The sequence below is a fragment of the Nerophis lumbriciformis genome, linkage group LG07 (genome assembly GCF_033978685.3).
Source record: "Nerophis lumbriciformis linkage group LG07, RoL_Nlum_v2.1, whole genome shotgun sequence".
NCBI lineage: Eukaryota > Metazoa > Chordata > Actinopteri > Syngnathiformes > Syngnathidae > Nerophis > Nerophis lumbriciformis.
The window spans coordinates 29466176-29482532 of NC_084554.2; the positions used below are offsets into that span (position 1 = coordinate 29466176).

The 16357-nt window shown below is 34.9% G+C and overlaps 1 protein-coding gene across 1 annotated transcript in view; it reads left to right on the forward strand.

Moving 5' to 3' along the window:
• Nucleotides 1-16357, forward strand: part of tnfrsf11a (tumor necrosis factor receptor superfamily, member 11a, NFKB activator) — a 33996-nt gene that overhangs the window by 8467 nt on the left and 9172 nt on the right. The window contains exons 2-9 of the mRNA XM_061958719.2: nt 1126-1204; nt 1276-1401; nt 4012-4158; nt 4227-4317; nt 7520-7596; nt 7680-7787; nt 7885-7934; nt 9304-10114. Of these exons, the coding sequence (XP_061814703.2) occupies nt 1126-1204; nt 1276-1401; nt 4012-4158; nt 4227-4317; nt 7520-7596; nt 7680-7787; nt 7885-7934; nt 9304-10114 (1489 nt within the window). The remainder of the gene's footprint in view (nt 1-1125; nt 1205-1275; nt 1402-4011; nt 4159-4226; nt 4318-7519; nt 7597-7679; nt 7788-7884; nt 7935-9303; nt 10115-16357) is intronic.

The following is a 16357-nucleotide window of genomic DNA, read 5'->3' on the forward strand; positions in this document are numbered from 1 at the left end:
TATTGTTTTGTAGCAAAATATAGCCGTGTCATAACAAAATATATATTTAATACATTCTTTTGTGATTATATATTACATTTATTTGGCAAAAGTAGTACTTCATTGACAAAATGTAACATTTAGGTGTACAAAAAATAGGTACTTATTATACAAAACAGTGTTTTGTGGCAAAATATAGCATAATCGTGAAAAAGTGTGGCATTTGTTGTTGTATTTACCATTTTTGTGAAAAAAAAAAACATAACTAATGGGGCAAAAGCAGTATTTTGTATGACAAAAGATTGTTTTGTGGCAAAAATTATTGGTGGCAAAACTATTAATTTGTCTTTTTTTTTTTTGTACAAAATATGGTGTATTGTTTCATAATATATCATATCATAACAAAGTGTAGCCTTTTTTTGGCAATATATTGTTTTATTGACAAACCACAGTGTTAAAGGCGAAATTGTACATTTTTGTGGCAAAAGCAATATTTAATTGGCAAAACAAAGCTTCGTGGCAAAATGTATACATTTTTTTCCAAAAGAGACGCAGAATGTTTTTGACCGACTAGTTTACTATTCTCATGACATAATGCATCATTGTAGTGACGGAACATAACATTTATGTTGTAAAATATGTTTTAGTGACAATATATAGCATTTTCCTGACAAAATGGCATATTAGTGACAAAGTACTGCATTTTCATGGCTTATAAGGACATTTTGTGGCAAACGGCATTTTAGTGACAGAATAGAGTGTTTTATGGCAGAATACAGATGCACAGCTGCTTCTAGAACTCATGTATTCAGTTATTATACATTTATCGCCTGCTGTTTTACCATAGGTAATGATCGATAAAGACAATATAAGGGGCAACTAAAAAACATTTTTTATTAGCCATTCAAACCAAAGGGAGTTGACCATATACTTCCAGATGGCTCGTCTTCTAAGTGGGCACCACTAAAGTTGGGTTTGATGGTTTGGACTCAGGTCAGGTACAGCTGAGCTTCTATGGGCATGTTTTGGAAAATTATGACCATTTCCTGTCATTACTCACCACCATCTCAAATAATAAAAACAAATTCTATGGTCACATGAAAAATGTTTTCCTGTAACTTCACCAATATTTTTCTAATATTGTAGAACGCCGCCTCCAAGTCGTTTCCATGTGGGGACCAGCAATATCTAAAAGGCTCAAAGTGCTGCAACAAGTGTAAACCAGGTAACGGTCGACAAGTGTGTTTACTTTCTGGCTGGCGTCAGCATCTTGGCTCATTTCTACCTTTTTTTCAGGTTTCCGCGTGTTTGCGGACTGCAATGAATCTCATCAGACAAAATGTGTTAAATGTGGTTATGGCGAGTACCAGCCCTTCTGGACCCAGGAGACACGCTGCCTCCTGCAGAGGATTTGTGATGCAGGTTGGAATCCCAGAAAAATCATCAATTTGAGCTAAATATGCTTTGCAGTGCAATGTTAAAGAGGAACCATAGTCCTTTGTATGTAAATACTAATATTGTTGTATAGAGGTATATTTCTATGGTTATCATCACACACACACACATCACAAAACATAGTAATATGTTGCCATGGCAGCCTTCATTTTCATCTTTTAGCGACATAATATAGTTTCGGGAGATTTTTTGTGCCAAAATGCACTAAATTCTCCACAAAATGTATAACTGTAATGACATTTTTAGGGCATAATATGGCATTTTTGTGCAACCCTGATAGGGACAAGCGGTAGGAAATGGATGGATTATGTCCTAATAGTGACATGTTACTTTTTCAAGACAAGATGGAACATTTTTATGGCAAAATACAGCATTTTAGTGCCAACGTGTGTTGCTTTTGTTTTGTGGCAAAAAAAACCCAGGAATTTCAGAGATATATGTGGCATTTAATTGATAAAATGTTGCATTTTTGTAAAAGTGTAGTGTTTTTGACAAACTATTTTTTCGGACATAATATGATATTGATCAGGCAAAACCTAGGTTCACAGTGACATACTGTATCAAGAGAAAATGTAACATTGTTATGGCAAAATACAGCATTATAGTGATCAAATGTTTAGTTTTTGTGGTAAAAAAAATGAATTTTAGAGCAGAATGTTGCATTTAATTGACAAAATGTTGCATTCATGTGAGAAAGTGTAGTGTTTTTGGCAATCTATAGCTTTTTTAAGACACAATCTGTGGCAACGTGTCACATTTTAGTGACAACATGTACTGTAGCTTTAAAATGACAAATTACAGCATTTTAGTACCCAGTGCCACATATTGTTTTTGTAGCAACCTTTTTGCACTTGTTGATGACAAAATACGTTTGTTAAGCATAATATACTATTTTAATGTGACAAAACTTAGCTTTATAGGTAGACAAAATCACATTTAAAGAGAAATTGTTAAAAAAAAAAACTGTATTCATGACAAAATGATTTTGTGGAAAAATACTGCATTGTTAGAGCAAAACGTGCCATTTTATTGACTAAATGTAGCATTTCTGTGAGAAAATTTTCAGGGCAGAATAAAGGTTTTTTGGCAACGGGTAGCATTTTAGTGAAGAGGCAACGTGGGTCCCCCCTCCAATGGGCTCACCACTCATGGGGGGGGCCATAGAGGTCGGGTGCAATGTGAGCTGGGCGGCAGCCGAAGGCAGGGCACTTGGCGGTCCGATCCTCGGCTACATAAGCTAGCTATTGGGACGTGGAATGTCACCTCGCTGGGGGGGAAGGAGCCTGAGCTAGTGCGCGAGGTGGAGAAGTTCCGGCTGGATGTAATCGGACTCACTTCGACGCACAGCAAGGGCTCTGGAACCAGTTCTCTCTCACTGGCGTTGCACGCAGTGAGAGGCGACAGGCTGGGGTAGCAATTCTTGTTGCCCCCCGGCTCAAAGCCTGCTTGTTGGAGTTCAACCCAGTGGACGAGAGGTGGTTCGGGCATCTGGTCAGGGAGGAGCTCAAAGTAAAGCCGCTGCTCCTCCACATCGAGAGGAGCCAGATGAGGTGGTTCGGGCATCTGGTCAGGATGCCACCTGAACGCCTCCCTAGGGAGGTGTTTAGGGCACGTCCGACCGGTAGGAGGCCACGGGGAAGACCCAGGACACGTTGGGAAGACTATGTCTGCCGGCTGGCCTGAGAAACCCTCGGGATCCCCCGGGAAGAGCTGGACGAAGTCGCTGGGGAGAAGAAAGTCTGGACTTCCCTGCTTAGGGTGCTGCCCCCGCAACCCGACCTCGGATAAGCGGAAGAAGATGGATGGATGGATGGATGAAACTGTATAATGACAAATGACAGCATTTTTGGGGCAAAATATAGTATTGTAGTAACGGCATATTGTGTTTTTTGTAGATTTTTGATAACAAAATATAGCATTCTTAAAGCAGAATTCTATATTTCTGGCAAAACACAGCATTTTAGTGACAAAATAGCAGGACTTTCAGAGCAACAAACAGGAATTTCGCAACAAAATGTGTAGTTTTGCTGCAAAAACAGGAATTTTAGAGCAAATGTAGCTTTGTTGTGACAATATGTATTAACAAACTATAGCTTTTAGGGCACTATATAACGTTTTGTGTAGAATTTTAGTGACTCAATTTAGCTTCAAAATAACAAATTACAAACATTTTAGTAACCAGTACCACATATTGCTTATGTAGCAAGATTTCTGCACTTTTTGATTACAAAATATTATGCACAATATAATACTGATGTAGCAAAACTGCACTTTATTTATTTATTTTTGTCTCACAATATCACATTTTATTGGCACAATGGCATCATATTGACAAAATGTGTAGTTTATGTCGCCAATTCTAACATATAGACATCAAAATAATGCACTTTTGTGGAAAAATGTAGGTTATCTAGGCCAAAGTATTGCATTTTAGTGGCAAAGCACAATATTTTAGCAACAACATGTAGTTTTCATGACAAATTGTAACTTTTATGCAGCAAAATTTTGCATTTTTGTGGCAAAATACAGATTTTTCACACCACTAAATATAGATAAAACTTTTATACTATTTTCTAGGTAAAGGTTTCATGTCCAGGCCAGAAAATCTGGAGGCTGAGGAGCCTTGTCGTTGTCTTCCCAACTACCAGTGCTCTCCCATCAACTGTGAGTTTTGTGAAAAGATTCCCACGTGCCGACCCGGTTATGGACTGGAGGTGGAGCCAGGTGAGACATCTTTTAAATCTGCTTCCCTAATATAGGACACAGTAACAAACGTATTTATTCTATGGCAGAGTCCTTAAACGGCTTAAAGATGTGTGTTGCGTGTAAAAAGGGATTCTTCTCTGCTGACAACAACACCAAACAATGCAAACCATGGACAAAGTAAGTGCCCCACACACACACACACACACACACACACACACACACACACACACACACACACACACACACACACACTGGTAGGCTAGCAGGGCAAATGTCCCTAACGCGGCCAACATGTAAAAAAACAAAAAAACCCAGGTTTGAGTACCACAAGTCCCGCAGCCGGCCACGCGAGTCCTGGGGTGCCCAACATGCCCAAAACGCACCCAGCATAGTCACAGGGGTAGGGGGGGTAGGGAAAATTCCCCTTCAGGGGACCTTTTGCAGCCGGCCACGCGAGTCCAGGGGTGCCCAACATGTCCAAAACGCACCCAGCAAAGTCACACTGTGAGTGGGGGAGAACATTTGAAGAAGTAGGCTAAAGCCCACAAAATGATCAAAAATGACACCCAGGTTCGAGTCCCACAAGTGCCGCCGCGTTCCACCCGAGTCCGGGGGTGCCCCCGACATGTCCAAAACCCACCCAGCAAAGTCGCACTGTGAGTGGGGAAGAAAAGTTGGCAAAAGTCCCGGAAATGATCAAAAATGACACCCAGGTTCGAGTCCCACAAGTCCCGCCGCGTTCCACCCGAGTCCGGGGGTGCCCCCGACATGTCCAAAACGCACCCAGCAAAGTCGCACTGTGAGTGGGAAGAAAGAAGAAAAGTTGGAAAAGTTTGCAAAAGTCCCCAAAACAAATCCCCTACAGTGATTTTGTAAACAGGTTTCCCTTCAGGGGACCTTTATTTTGGTCCCCATAACGTCAAACGTCCCCTAAAGTGACTTTGTAAACAGAAAGACGTCCCCAATAAGTACGCAATGCCAGAACACACACACACACACACACACACACACACACACACACACACACACACACACACACACACACAGCATCACCATCACCATGTTTTTGCTTTGACATTATGAAGAGAAAAACATTTGGTTGGTGTGCTCACTGCTAGCCAGCTGTAATGAGTAACACACACTTGCACACACACTCACATGCACCCACGCATACACACACACTGCTTCTTCTGGAACTCTGGATCACACACACCACTTTCCACTTGTGCTCCCATCCTAAAGTTAAAGATTTTCCCTCCATTTGTCTTCACACATCTGACACATTCATGGATAAAACGGATTGAATTGTGTGTGTGTTTCTAACAATTGTTTGCTTTATTTGGGTTTCTGCTGATTACAAACACATTTAGCTGGGCTACTTTTAACACAAGTAACAGTAGAATACCAAAAGAGTGAAGAAATGCTGCTTTTTGTGGTATCATATGACACTTTCTCAGCACAAAACATGTTAGCTACTTTTCTTTGTTTATAATTTTTATAATGTCTATTTTCTATTTCCTGCTGGATCTACTCTCTATTTTATGCTGCTGCTGTCACATATACTGTATATACTGTAATATTGTACATGGTCATTGGTATATATTGTATAGATGTTATAGACATAATATAATATATCTGTATATATATTATTCTGTACACATGTTATGTATATATTCGTATATATGTTGGATTTTTTTTATCGCTGTATTATTCTATTTATACCTGCATTGTCCTTTCCATCCTTACACTTTCCATCATTGTAACTGAGCTACTGTGTTGAACAATTTCCCTTGTGGATCATTAAAGTTTGTCTAAGTCTAAGTCTAAGGCAAAATGTGGTATAATGCTGCAACATTGCAGTATCTCTGCAAAATACCTTGTTTTTGCGGCAAAGTATAACATTTTGAAGACAGTGTATAAAATGTTGTTGCAGCGTATAGCATTTCCAAAGCAAACAGTAGCACAATCTAGTGCTAAATGTTAATTGTTTTGTGTTTATGTAGAGGTAACACAAACAATGGCACTTTTAGAGTTTTTTTTAAATATTTTCATAAGATACTTATAAATTCAGTAATAATACAAACACTTGTAGATATAATATAAATATGTCATCGTCGAATGGAGTATTCTCTGTATTCTCGCCCTGAAATCAGTAGGTTGTGAGTTCAAACCCCGGCCGAGTCATACCAAAGACTATAAAAATGGGACCCATTACCTCCCTGCTTGGCACTCAACATCAAGGGTTGGAATTGGGGGTTAAATCACCAAAAATGATTCCCGGGCGCGGCCACCGTTGCTGCCCACTGCTCCCCTCACCTCCCAGGGGGTAAACAAGGTGATGGGTCAAATGCAGAGGACAAATTTCACCACACCTAGTGTGTGTGTGACAATCATTGGTACTTTAACTTTAACTTAACTATTTAGCCTTTGGGTGACCAAATATAGGGATTTGGTGGCAAAGTGTATCATTTTTAATGGCATACAATTGCATTCTCATGGCAAAATATTGTTATTCCATTGTATAATGTGGCCAAGTATAGTATTGTTGCATCATTATTTAAATATGCATTCAATAACAATATATGTTCATTTAAGGCAAAACTTAGCACTTGCATGGCAAAATAAAACATTTTAATTGCATCTCAGGGACAAAATGTAGCATTTCTGCTATATAGCATTATATTTTTGTTGCTACATTGCAATATATATGCAAAATGCGAAATTTTTGTGGCAACATATAGTATTTCCAGGGCAAAATGTAGCATTTTAAAGACTAGGGACAATATTTTGTAGTAGCAAATTGCATTTCTACAATTTGTGCAGCATTTTAGTGCTAAATATCAAAAAAATGTTTACGGTAGACAATATAGAGTTTACAAGACAATGACACTTTATTTTTCAACAAAATCATTTTTATGTGATAAAATATAGTACTTTTAGAATATTTAAATAAAATACAACTAACGTTTTTCTTTTTTATCACACAATATAGTACTTTTATGACAAAATGTAGCCTTTTGGTGCTAGAGTGTACTTTTTGTTGCATTTCAGTGCCAAAATTGACGCTACGAAATGTAGCAATTGTTGTATTATATTAAATTGAAGCATTTTTTTGGCAACACTTACCAGGGAGAGGGCATTATTATGGCAAAATATAACATTTTCATGCATTCCATACACATAATAGTGTTTGGGCTGTGGGCAGGACGTTATTACGGACAGCAGTGACTCATTATTTTTTGGCGTGTCATGCTGTGGTCTCTACATGTTTTCTTTAAATGTGATTTAGTGTCAAACGATTTCTTAATTTGACAAAATTGCACGTTGTGGAAGACGATGCTTTTTTTGTAACTCGATTTCTTCATTGTCCTCCTACTAGCTGTAAGGCGGAAGGCAGGAGTGAGACACGAGCAGGCAGCGCTCACTCTGATGCGGTGTGTGGACCACCTGTTTCTAGTAAGAAAAGTCACCTGAATTCAGTTTTCGAAAAAAAATTAAAAAATCAGTGCACTGTTGTTCTGACCTCGTCCTTCGTCCAGGTGCCGCCCCTTCCTGGGTGATAGTGTCAGTGCTGTCCGTCATAACCGTCCTTTGTCTCCTCATCCTCATCCTCTTCTGCTACAAGGACAAACTCAAGTTACTCTCGGGTAAATTGCTGCTGTAAATCACAAGATTTAAAGCCTTTGGAACAAATATATTAATTTCAAGTCAAACTGGTACTAATGTACAGTTTTTAATTTTCAGTTAATCTGCGATCATGCGTTCAGAATCTGAAAAGGACGAGGATACAGCAGGTAAGATGAAAAGTTAATCATTATGTACAATATAATGAAATACTGGAACATAAAGAGTGTTTAAATTCATTGATTGCCATTAGGTTGTATGTTTTTTGCACTGCAACTTGAGAACCACACCAAATAGTATGTCATTTATTTTTCCCTAAACTTAAAAAAGGGTCACACCAAAAAGAAAAAAAAAAACGTCGGAAATTCTAATAACTTTAAATGTATTGAAATTTTCAATTTAAATATGTTTTGTTTACATTTTATTTCAATAATGAAATCCTATTTTACAAAAACAAAAGAAAGTTGTATTTTTTTAAGAAAATAACATTCTGAGTTTGTGGGAAAAAAATATTAATTAAAAAAAACTAATATTTAATGAAAATACAAGTGAAATAAATAAAAATTTTAATGATGAAATACATTTTTTAAAAGTCATACTCTTACAGTGATAATCATATTAAAAAATACTGTATGTTTTTTGGGAGTATTTTTTTCAGAAATCTTTCCAACAAAAAAATTACTTCACGAAAAAAGGTTAAATTTTAGTCAGACAAAAAGTCCTACAATCAAGTCTTACAATTTCAATATTTTCTAAAGTCAAAAATATTTTAAAAATTAAACATTTCTATCCTTTCTTTGGAAAATATTATTCATATATAAAAAGTATTCTGATACTATCACAAAAAAAACAATTTTAATTCTTTTTTTTTTTTTTAATCTTTATTTGTAAGTTTAAAGAGAAAAAAAGTCAGAATAAAATTTTTGGTGTATTGTATTAGAAAAAATGTCTTAACATTTACAGGAATACATTTGGATTTTTCTTATAAAAATTAAAGGGGATTTTTGGAGGGTCAAAAATGATACATTTTCTATAAAAAAAAATAAATCAGACTTCAATTCTCAAATCTTTCTATGAAAACATGTGACTGTATGGTAAAAATATATATTTTTATTCTAATGAGAAAAAATGTCCTGTAAAAAATTCCTTTGACTTTTCTTTTTTTTTCAATGTGAAAAAAAAAACAAAAAAAATGTTAAGCTAAAAAATATTTACGGTAAAACAAAAAACAAAGAAAAACGTTTTTACTTTTTCTTATTTGTAATCTTACAGAGAAAAAAGCCAAAATATATCTGCGTGTAGTACTTTTATGAGAAAAAAGTCGTACAATTTTCTGGAACAAATTTTTATTTTACCAGAGAAAATTAATTAATGTGGATTTTTTTTTCAACGTTTGTCATTTTCTGTAAAAAAAAAAAGCTCACAGCTTTTTAGTATTTTTTTTCATCATCCCTTAAACAATAACACCTTGTTAGAACCGTAAATTCCCTGGCAGGTAACAGAAATATTCTATATTAATAAAGTGCTTATGATCTACAGGAGACATTGGCCCCTCTTTACCAGAGTGGGGCAGCAGGAGGTCTCAAATACATCCCGTGTCAGACCACCAAACTGTTGGGCCAAGCCCCCCACACGCTTGATGGCGATCAGCCCTCTTCCACTCCCTGTACCACCGTCTCACTCCCTCACACACAGCAAATGACCAAAAATGAAGGCCTGCAAAGGGAAACGGCGATGGAGGAACTGAGTGAAGGGTCTGGGGGTCCAGAGGAGGTGTCTGAAGAAGAGGAACTCACAAGTGTTTCACCTCTGTTGGCTGCTTCTTGTGTGTGCAGCGTCCCGATCCAGGAGCCTCTGGAAGTAGGGGAGAATGAAGATTGCAGCCAAGCTGTCAGTCCTGGGACCCCCGGGGTTTGCTCCTGTGGGGGTCTACACACAGAAAGGGGAGGGGAAAAGGAGAGTGAACCGAGTGTTGCGTCTCTTGTCTCCTTTTCACCGCCTCTCCACCGCTCTTCCTCAGTGACTCCTCCGTCCAGCTCGCTTCCTGAGCTCTGCCTGCCTCTGGGCAAGACTCTTACGAGGCCAGAGGTCAAGGGTCACTTTAAAGACATGTCCCCTGTGAAGCAGAAGGGATATTACAGACTGGCAAGCACGGACTCCACAGAGAACAGCAAGCCTTCCTCGGTTAGCCTCTTAAAGACCTCCTCCTCTATTGGAGACCTCTACTCCGAGCAGGGGACCTCCTGGGGGGACAGCAGAGGAAACACACTCCTGTCTGGAGACATAGAGCTGGAGTGTCCCCCTCCTGGAAGCCTACAGAGTCAGCTGGCTGAACCAACTCTTACCTCAGGTATGTGAAATATGATTTTGAATGTGATTGAAATCTCTCTTTTTGGTCAGAATGTTATAGAGCTACGCTGCATGAGGGATGTTTCTATTATTTTGGTAACCTTATTCAGCTACATCATTAAAAAAAAAATTAAAAAAAAAAAATATATATATATATATATATATCTATATATTATTTTTATTTATTTTTTATTTTTTATTTTTACTTTGCACAATTGGCTATTAATTTTGTGATATTTTATATAACTTGGTATACAAATTTGAAATTATTATTCATATTTTAAACAGTCTTTCTTAAGTCTTATTTATTTTAATAGTGACACTTAAAAATGTGTAGTGTACACATTATTTGTACGACTTTCAGAAACTAAATAATGCAATATGTTACATTATCTTGAGAATGTTTTACTCTAATACATGTTATGATATTTTTTGATGTATGTATGAAAGATTACATTTATTATATTGCAAGTGACACTTAAAATATTTGTAATTATATTTTTTTGTATACAAATTTGTACTACATTCAAAAAAATCCATCATGCAATATACTGTATTACATTATGTTAAGTATTATTTACTCTTAAGACATTTCATCTTTGTTTTTAATGTATATTTGATAAAATATCATGTTTATGATATTGGGACATTTAAATTTTGTTATGTTTATACATTTTTGTGTACAAATTATTAGCATGAACTTCACAAAATAAATGCTATCTATCAATATTTTTAGTATTATTTATTGTATTGCATTGTATATTATTTCACAAAATGTATTATAAAGAGGTGATTATATTTTTTATATTGTAAATGACATTTAAAATATTTACCATTATACATTTTTTGTGTACTAATTATTTTTCCGACTTTCGTAAAGTAAATAATGCAATATATTACATTATTTTTATTATTGACTCTTGCACTTTTTATATTTTTAAATGCATGTATGACAAAAGAGGATGCTAGTTATTTTATTGTGAAACTTAAAATATGTATAATGATACATGTTTGTGTATAATATTCAGAAAATAAGTAAAGCAGTATATTACATTATTTGTAGTGATACTTACACTAATACATTTTATAATATTTTCTAAAATTATGTTTGGTAAGAGATGATTATATCATATTATGAGTGACAATTACAATATTTGTGTGTACAAATTATTGTTACTACAGTCAGTAAATAATGCAGTATATTATTATTTTGATATTAAGTACTCTAATTAAATGTATGATTTTTTTTAGATGTGTGTATGTTTAGAGATGATATTTATTGTAATACAAGTGTCACTAAATATTAAATTACACATTTTATGTACAAATTATTTGTAGTACATTCAAAAAATAAATATTTTACATTTTTGTGTACAAATGTTTTGCTCTAAATTCAACAATTAAATAATGCCATAAATTGTTTCATATTTAGTATTTACTCTTTTGATAATATACAGTAATTTTTAAATGCATGTTTGGTAAGAGATAATAAACTTAAAAGAAAAATCCAGTTTTGACTATTAGAATGAATGCTTGGTTTTATTTAGGGATATTGGTAAAGAAAACATCTCTGCTAGCAAACTATTTTCAGCTTTTAGTGACATTCCAGCCCTCATTACTCATTCTTTCATCAGTCAGAAGTGAAGATGTGCGTGCGTGCGTGCGTGCGTGCGTGCGTGCGTGCGTGCGTGTGTGTGTAAATGTGTGTGGCTTATATTTGCCAGGTGGATTGACTGTGCTGTGTTTGTATAGGCCTCCTCACTGCGCTGCCACGCGGTCACGCTTCTACACGATTTGATACACTGGCAGTTTTGTGTTTCCACAGAAAAGCTGGAAGCAGCCACCAAGAATAACAGAGATGAAATATATGTTGGTTTTACTGGAAAGTCTCTGCGTTTGTCACATGGCTGAACTGTCCAATTGGACTCAGCGAGGCCAAAGACAAAAGACCTCCACGAATCACATTACTGGTGCTTGTTGCACCACTGGTTCCTCTCTTGGACTCAAACGTACTTAATTTAAGTACAACATGTACTGCTTTAACATCAAAATGTAGCCCATATAAGCTCATAATAAACAACCCAATGCGTAGAAAAAAAGCATTTGGCAACAATAGACGCACCAAACAGTGTTTACCCTGACAAAAACTAGTGTTGGACCCATTTGGTGATGTTTGGTAAGGACTTGGGTTAACATTTATAGCGAGAAAACTTGAAACCATAGTTAATCACTTCAAAATGGCCTCACCAAAGTGATAGAACCCTGTCATTTAGTCCAGCCTATCAGCCAAGAAACAGGAAAATATATATATTTTCAATTATATAATAATAATGTTCAGGTATTTTTTTTTAATAATTATTAAAGCTTTTACTTGCCCTGGATCACTTTTATTTATTTGTTTAAAAAAAAAAGGTAAATCATTGTATCTATCATTGTATTTAGTTAATCTAATTAAATAAATGTGATTATTAATCCAATAATCGGTAATAACAATAACAATTATTATATTCACTAATTATTATTATTACTAATAGTAGTATTCCTATTAAAATTGTTTGTAGTGTATTTATACAATTAATATTAGTAGCAGTGTTTGCAAATATAAATGAATACATAATTACATGAAATGATTTTTGGGGGAGCGGGAGGTGTTACATTTTGAATTTTCAAATATTCTATGTTCTCGTCGTAATGTTGTGGTATTTTTTGTTTTTTAAGAATTTTATTTTAATTAATTATTATTTATTCACTTTAAAAACAAGAATGTTGCTCTAACTAAATATATAAGTAATTTTATTTAGTTCAATTAATTAAATAGATTGAATAATTATTCGGTTAATCATTCAATAATCCGTAATAGGATAAACAATTAACTTTAATAATATTCGTATTATAATTATTATTATTAATATTAGTATTAGTAGTATTGGTAAAAATAAATAATTGCATTATTAAATTAAATGATCTTTTTTGGGGTTGACACCTTGATTTTCCAAATATTTTATGTATTTGTCAGTCATAAATTATTCTGTTTTTATGGCTTTTATTTGTATCACTTGTATTTTTATTTTTTTTAAAGTATTTTACTAACTAAATAACTCATTTTAAATAAATATATAAATTAATAAAATAAATGTAATAATTATTTAATAATCAGTAATGATAAAAAATAATTAGATCCATTAATATTATTAATATTACTTGTAGTTTTATTCCTATTAGTGTGTATGTATTTTGTATTCATATAGTTAGTATTAGTAGTAGTGTTTGTAAATACAAATAAATACTGTATATTAATTGATTAAATAAACATTTTGGGGGGTTAACATCTAGAATTTTCAAATTTTAATTCAGTGTCCACCATAAATTCATGTGGTAGTTGTAATGTTCTTGTATTGTTTAAGGCTTTAATATGTACAGTATCTCTTGTATTTATTTTTTCAAAACAATTTTTTCCCCTAAATTAATATAATTTGATTTAGTTCATTTACATTACATTTACAATATCACATTTACATAAATGTAATATTTACCCATTATCATCAGACAATTAGTAATGATCGAGAGAATAATTCGATTTATTGATATTATTATTACTATTTGTAGAAATAGTAGTAGTGTATTCATTTTAGTATTTCTTCATTGGATATCAATAAATAAAAACATATTTTTGGGGGTTACATCTTAAACTTTCAATATTTTTGATTTCTTGTCCATCAAAAATTATGTAGATAAATTATTGATAAAACATTTAAATAGAATACAGCCTAATTGTCTCCCCCTACAGTTAGTAAGATGTACTGTAGTTTACTTCTAAGCAACTGCAATAAATCAAAATAACGCTTCTGTGTTGTAACCGCTTAAAATGAAAAGAATATATAAAATGCCGTTTGTTTGAATGAGCGCACAACTCTAAACTATAACAATACCGCTTAAGCTTAGGCAGTGATTGGTAGTAACAAGCTACATGTCGCTAAGCTACGTAGCTTAACTAAATTTTCCAGTAGCTTGGCGACAGCTTAGCTACTTTTTTAACGAGTAGCTTTTCCTGTAGCTTAGCTACATTAAGACCATGCAGCGAGGTAGCTTACATTAAAGCTCCAAGCTACAAAGAGAGAAAATGGACAGGGAATCCCGGCCCAAAAAAAATGAAAATACAATGACCTGGATAAATGAGAACATCCATACATACGGAGAAAATCCATAAGGATTGGTGTTCGTATGATTACCGGGGTAGTCACAATTGGCTAAGGTTAGAGCGAAACATTACGGACTGTCCAATCAGAGGCAAGACAAAACGGGTCATCGAAACTCGAAAGCAAAATCATAACAGTCACGCACTCATGTCACATGATGACGAGGGAATCAGAGACAGAGGGACGCTTCAAGCTGACCACTCGAAACAAAAAAGATTAGATTTTTCTTGAGTAATGAAGATGACGTGCAGGAAACCCACAATAATGCATGTCCTTAACCATATTTAGACACATGTTTGTGTTGAGATAAAACAATGCTCAAAACCTGAGTTTTTAGTTGTTCTGTCTTTAAACTAAAATAATAGCTGCTCTCTTTATCTAAGACGTCCAACACAAATTTAAGAATACACGTTAAGATGAATTGAGTTCATGAACATAACCATTAGCAACTGTTCCCAAACAACACACAAGTCATTGTTTTTTTGTCAAGATATAGATCGATGCTGTTTTTTTAGAGAAAATGAATAACATTAAAGGGATGGGCCAAGAAAAGGCAAACAAAATAAATACATACAGTGAGGTGCGGGGACTCCTAGAGGAAGTTATAGGGTGTCCCCTGCTAAATGACAGATAGTTAATGGTAATGGACCCTTATTGTGTCCATTTGTACACTTTCAGTTACATTAAGATTAATATTATACACATGGGCATAGATAGAAATGCCGTTAAAAAATGTAGCTTTGATGTAGCAAGCTACTTTGGCCGTGTAGCTTGTAGTGTATCTTGCTACAATTCTGCGGGGAGAGCTTCCCCTGTAGCTTAGCTACGTTTAATCCAGAGTAACTTGTACCTTAGGTTAGGTTAGGTTACTTTATTAGTACCCGAAGGTAAACTTGTTTTGCAGCCAGCAAGATCAGGACATCCATATAAACATACAGAGAAATTAACATCTTAGATATGCGATACAAAGACCTACCACATAACAAGCATCACAAACATTGCCAGGATCACAAAATAGTACATGTACTCAAAGTTCCCCATAAAAAGAATAAAATATATGAAATCCCAATTAAATAAGATTTGAGGACAAGCCAGAATAAAACTCCATAATAAAATAATAAATTGGACGAAAACATGCACCTGGGGATAGGTTGATTGGCAACATTAAATTGGCCCTAGTGTGTGAATGTGAGTGTGAATGTTGTCTGTCTATCTGTGTTGGCCCTGTGATGAGGTGGTGACTTTTCCAGAGTGTACGCCGCCTACCGCCCGTGTGCAGCTGGGATTGGCTCTAGCACCCCCTGCAAGCCCGTAAAGGACAAGCGGTAGAAAATGGATGGATGGATGCACTAAAATAAATATAGGCAAACATAGGTACTACAGCTTATTTAGTTCTGCTGGGACAAAACTACATCTGTACCGTTTTGTTTTGCCTCTTGGTACTAAAAACCTCCGTCCAGGTGGGAGAAGCTGAAAATGGCTGTGTAGGTAGTGAGATACATCAGTTAAAATAGTGAGCTATCCTCACCACCTGGTTGTTGTAGAGCAGGGGTGTCAAACGTACGGCCGTACGTTTGATCAGGGGTTTTTTTTTAGTTTGCTAAGTATAAAAATGAGCCGACATTTTTTAATGAAAGAAACTGCTGTTCTAAATGTGTCCACTAGATGTCACAATAGCAAATCTTTGTATCTGTAGATGATGCTACATATGTAAAAAAAAATACAAATAACCCACATGATGTTAGTGCACCAGTTGAGGAAAATGAGCAAACTACATAAATAACATCCTGTAATTTGATTTTGTTATTATTTTTGTATCTTGATAGATTGAAAATTAACACCAGTGAGTTGACTGATGAATATTATCACATCATTTATTCAGAAAGTATAAATAACGACAAATAAAGGGAGAATACTATTAACCGCAACATGTAAGTGTAAAAAAACAACATTATAATTTGTACATTTCCAGAATGTGCTTGTTCTATTTTTAAACAAAGAAAACAATCAGAAGTTGTCTTTATTTTTAAGTTATCGTGCTGTGATTT